The following is a 5,024-nucleotide window of genomic DNA, read 5'->3' as shown; positions in this document are numbered from 1 at the left end:
TTCCACTAGTGAGTCCATGACAATATGTTTTTTCACCCATTATCGGGTTTGTAGGTGTTGAGTTGAGCCGTAAGGTTTTATGATGTATAACTTTGGCAGATCTTTATTAGGAGTAGTTTATTGACAAAATCTAAATAAAGTCCTTATACATCGATTGATGCAGATCAAGTTTGGACTCCCCGTTTAAAAAAAAACAAATGAAAGTTGAACGACTTGCCATAGTCTACCAGGGGCTAAACCCTGAGAATGCAGGCTGGAGATTAGGAGGCCACCAATATAGCATAGCAGACGGCATTCAGACTGATAAGGCACTTTCCTTCTTGCTTGTTTGTTTCCTAGAATTATGATGTTTTTCGTCTGAACGTCAACTATTGTTGTCCATCAGGTCGTGATCCCTGGATGAAATTTGTCGATGCACTTGGAATGTCAGGCGGCCAACATGAGATGGCAATCCTCTGAAACACAAGAATTAGCTAGCTCTTGAGGGGGCGGGTTGAGAGGCATCCTTCATCTTGGACGCGATCTTGTAAGCGACTAGAAGATCCACCCCTTCCACGGCTTGGAAGTAGAGAACAGCCACTATTTTTCACGACACACGAGACCATCCATAACGATCACCAACATGGGCAGTGATCACGGGATTGGAATAAAACCATCCAGATTGTGCACAAAAGAGCATACAGTAGGCGACTAGGCAAACTGAAAAAAAAGTGCACTAATATATAACCCTCGCTATAATGTAAAATTGACGACAATAAGAGTTTTTAACCGGCACTAACCAAAGCTAAACTAAAAGTAACTGAGTACACGCAATCATCACTCTGTGGCAGCTGTGAGTACTCCATCACGAGACAATTATCTGGACGGACGAGGATGATCCATGTGTGAGACGCTCCCTCACCCGATGCCTTCTGGCTTCATCCTCCTCGAATTTTTTCGGGGTCTCAGGGTCGATAGCGCTGCAGTTTTTGCAAGGGTGACCACGCAGCTTGATTTTTCTTAACCCCACAGCTAGTTCCATGATAATCCTTATATAGTTTGTCACCTGGTCTTCCTCCTCGAACCCCATCACCACTAGCAACTTCAGATTCAGGTGTTTCATATCCTTGGGTGGTTCCCACACCACGTTGGTCTTCAGGGCATTGCTCTCAGGATTTTGCCCGAAACAAGAATGTCGAATCCGATTTAACTTCATGCGTGGACACAGAAGAAAAAACATGTGTTACCAACCCATGCAGGACACAATGTACCAAATAGCGATCAGATTTATGTTTTCCATTGAATATTTTTTGCATAATCGGTATTAGTATGGAAGTTTGAGATTCTTATAGTCTTTGGAATAATTCGCATCCTACATACAATAATTCGCATTGAAAATTTTAGATGAACTAAACTTTGTATATATGTTGTTAATGTTGAATAACTGGACACATGTCATACTACTAGAACGAGCAGGATTCCAGGTGATGTGGATGAAACTACAAGAAGGTAAAATAACAGACTTACTGCAAAATATTTCAGGGCAGGTGCAGCGTCTAGGATAAACAGGGTCCACTTTAGATCACACTCAGGAAAGATAAACCAAAGTCCCAGCCTCGTCAGGTTCCTGAATATACCACTGAGCTGCTTGGGATGTTCTGGCTGGATCCAAATCTGCACGCGCGCGGCAAGAAGAAGAGAGGTTATATTGGTGGATAAGAAAAACATATCATAAGCAGTTGCAGTAAAAGTTCCTGTGCAGATATTAAGTTACCATTCGGCAGTTAAAATATAGATGCAGTTCCGACAGGTTGCAGGCATTGATTGAGAAGCAGTCGCTCAGCGCGAATGGCGCCTTCCACCCTTTGACATGAGAACAGAGTTTCACCTCGCGAAGCTCCGGTACATAGCCCAAGCGCAGCGGGGTTTTCTTGGAGTGGGCCGTATAGAAGCACTCCAGTTGGGTGAGCTTGGGGACAGAGACGAGGTCGATCTGCATGCACCTGAAGTGGAAGAACTGGAGCTTCTGAATAACGGAGTTTGGCGCGTCGATCTTGAGCACAGAGTCCTTAACAAATCTGCAGGATGTCAAGTACAGGACCTTGAGTTTCTCGCAAGCACGGACGAGCCTTTGCAAGTCAAAGGCCCTGAACTTGAGGCTCTTGAGGAACAGGCCTGTGAGCCACCGGAAGGCGATGGGGCAGGCGCGGGAGAAGGACATGAACTGCTGCCCAAACTTGGTAGCCCCGGAGGCATGCCGAAGGTCAGAGGAAGGCGGAACTACGTCGAACACCAAGTGTTCGGTCCGACCACGGCTCACGGTGTCCTCGACGGCGCTGCCGATAGACCTCAGGTGAGGGGCCGACACATAGAAGTTGAGGCGGAGGACCTTGACAGCGCGCGTGCTCCTGCAGTCGCACTTGGAGTCGGCGAGAGGAGGCACGGACAGCAACCTCTGCGTCGCACCGGTGAACGCGTCCATGATCTCGTGCGGCGTGGTGCCATGGAAGTTTCTGTGGCTCAGGGTAAGCCGTGAGAGCTGGTGGGGGAGGTGCCGCCACCGCGTGGAGACCGCGCCGGCGCGGACCGCGTCACGCAGGCGGAGGCGTTCAAGGATTCCGAGGAGGAGCTCGTCCGGGAGCGCGCTGATTCGATCTCTGGCTTGGCCGGTTTTGAACGGCCGCGACTCCATGATTGGAGCCCCGATTGATATTTATCGATCCAACACGGTGGCCGGCATTGGTACAGGAGAAGAGGCCGATCGATCTGGGATTTATTTTCTGAGCGATGATTAATGGAGTATTTTTTCCATTTGATAGTTCTCGGTTATGCGAGATTTAGGGGTGGTGCTCCCCAGGGCGATAGATTCTAACCACAGGCGTGCAACCCTAACCCCTCCCGTGGCGCTCCCAGGGCACCGCCGGGGGGCCGATCCCCCTCCTTCCGCCGCTCCTTCCCTCCGTTTCTCTCCCTCCACCGCTGCGGTCGGTGCTAGCCACAGTGGCAGCGGGCCCCGACGCCAAAGTACCAGGGGGGTTGTTGGAGGCGGCGACCGGCGGTGGCGGCTGGGGTGGTGACCTCCGGCTTCGGCGTGCTCCGCGTCTAGGGCGGCGTCCCTGGATGTGCGGCGGCTCCTCCTCCACGGCCTCCGGCGATGGGTGGTGGTGGCGGCGGCTATTGGATCTTGTGCTCGCCGAGATCCATCGTCGGCTTCTGCTGGCGGCGCGAGGAAGGGGTGGCGATGTGCAGGGCGAGGATGGTGTGGTTGCGGCTTCCGCCGTTCACCGAATTCTCCTTTGTCATCGTTGGTCAGCGGATGGCGGCGTGGGGGCATGTTCGTCTGCTTCGGGTTTGAAGGTGGTGGTCCTAGGGTTCTTCTTCTGCGAAGATGAAGACCTACCGGATGCTGGTACTTTTCATCTAGCCGGAGTGTTTAGTTCCAGAAGGATCCGCCGGCGAATGGAACATCACATCTTTCGCTCGTAGTTTGCTGGATCGGGTGGTATTTGGAAATATAGAGATGGTAAACCTAGAGGGGGGTGAATAGGTTTCTACAGATTTTAATTCTCTCTTTGCAATATTAGGCTTTGCGGAATATAAAGGTGAGTCTAATGCAAACTAGGTGAAGCAACCTATATGAGGATACAACTAACTCGAGCACGAAGGCTCTCTCAGGCAGTTAAATCACAAGTAAGGAGTTCGGTTAGAGATAACCGATAGCACGCGGAGACGAGGATGTATTCCCGTGTTCCCTTCCTTTGCAAGAAGGTACGTCACGTTTGGAGGGGTGGAGGTCCCACGAAGGATTCCCCACGCCACGAAGCTCACCCTATTCTCCGGAGCCTATCCCACGAAGGAATAGCTCACTCACTTGTGGTAGACTTTGAGGTAGCCTCCAAACCTTCACAATCTTGCCCGGAGCAAATCCACAGCCCGGATGCTTCCGGACTCCTCTTGCCCACCTAGGGTTTCCAAGGAACCCTAGGAAGCAAGCTTCTCGATGAATACAAGGGGGAATGAGATTTGGCTTGGTAGAACAGTAGATCGGGTCCTCCTCTAGTGATTCCCCGGAGGGATTTGAGTTTGGGTGGAGGAGGAGGGAGATCGGAGGCTTTTGGTGTTTCTAGTAATGGTGTAAGAGAGAGAGAGCTCAAGAACAGTTTGTAATGTGGTGCCTAAGTGTTCTGAGGTAGGAGAAGGCCTATTTATAGTGTACTTCGAAATATGGCCGTTAGTCACTTGCCACCTCATCTTTCTTCTCGTCAAACCCGATCAACCGGACCAGTGACCGGACTGTCCGGTCTGGAGTCCGGTCCGACCGGACCAGCCGGTTGTGACCGGATGCTGGGCCGGATCCTCTTTTTCTTCGTCCAGGAGCTCCTCCGGTTGGCGCCCGGTTGGCGCCCGGTCGACCGGACCGTACGCCGGACTCGCCGGTCTGGAGGCCGGCTGACCGGGCGGCAAACCGGATTCTTCAGCGTTGGTTTGCAGCTCGGTTGGCGCCCGGTTGGCGCCCAGTCGACCGGACCGTACGCCGGACTCGCCGGTCTGGAGGCCGACTGACCGGGCGGCAAACCGGATTCTTCAGCGTTGGTTTGCAGCCCGGTTGGCGCCCGGTTGGCGCCCGGTCGACCGGACCGTGCGCCGGACCAGCAGGTCTGTGGCCCGGTCCAACCGGGTGACCGACCAGATTTCTTCTGTAGCCCCCTTTTCGATTGTTGTTGAAGTGGGGGGTCTCCTTTAGCCTTCTTGTTCCTTTGATACACCATTTATGCCTCATTGCCTAATACCTGAGATAATCCTTATAAACGTATTAGGTCAAATACTCTAGCACGGTGTCATTGTTACCAAAATAATGGATAAGGGTAAAATACCCTTACAATCTCCCCCTTTTTGGTATACGATGACAAACCGAGCTAGAGTCACATATAGATATTATGATAAGCTCTAAACCTTGATTCCATATAAGATATTACGACAGGTCCCCCATAATGTGTGCACTTGGAGAATTTGCGTTTGAATGCAAAGTGCAGCATATGTGTAAC

The 5,024-nt window shown here is 51.4% G+C and overlaps 1 protein-coding gene across 1 annotated transcript; it reads right to left on the bottom strand.

Annotated features, from left to right (window-relative positions):
- Positions 1-641: 641 nt before the first annotated feature.
- LOC127348187 (F-box/FBD/LRR-repeat protein At1g51370) lies at positions 642-2,760 on the bottom strand. The gene is made up of 3 exons (XM_051374276.2): positions 1,754-2,760; positions 1,507-1,653; positions 642-1,189 (listed from the first exon to the last, which is right to left on the bottom strand). The coding sequence occupies exons 1-3, from the start codon at positions 2,669-2,671 to the stop codon at positions 845-847; spliced, it is 1,410 nt and encodes a 469-aa protein (XP_051230236.1). The 5' UTR covers positions 2,672-2,760; the 3' UTR covers positions 642-844.
- Positions 2,761-5,024: the final 2,264 nt, after the last annotated feature.

Source organism: Lolium perenne, chromosome 4 (assembly GCF_019359855.2).
Source record: "Lolium perenne isolate Kyuss_39 chromosome 4, Kyuss_2.0, whole genome shotgun sequence".
NCBI classification, from domain to species: Eukaryota; Viridiplantae; Streptophyta; class Magnoliopsida; order Poales; family Poaceae; genus Lolium; species Lolium perenne.
This window is presented reverse-complemented; position numbering and strand designations above follow the sequence as displayed.

What these genes read in the sequence shown, in the direction of transcription:
- LOC127348187 (XM_051374276.2), bottom strand. Translation starts at nt 2,671, where the DNA reads ATGGAGTCGCGGCCGTTCAAAACCGGCCAAGCCAGAGATCGAATCAGC. An exon ending in TATATTTTAACTGCCGAATG is followed by an intron (nt 1,654 to 1,753) that starts GTAACTTAATAT and finishes GCGCGCGTGCAG; the next exon opens with ATTTGGATCCAGCCAGAACA. An exon ending in CTGCCCTGAAATATTTTGCA is followed by an intron (nt 1,190 to 1,506) that starts GTAAGTCTGTTA and finishes CCACGCATGAAG; the next exon opens with TTAAATCGGATTCGACATTC.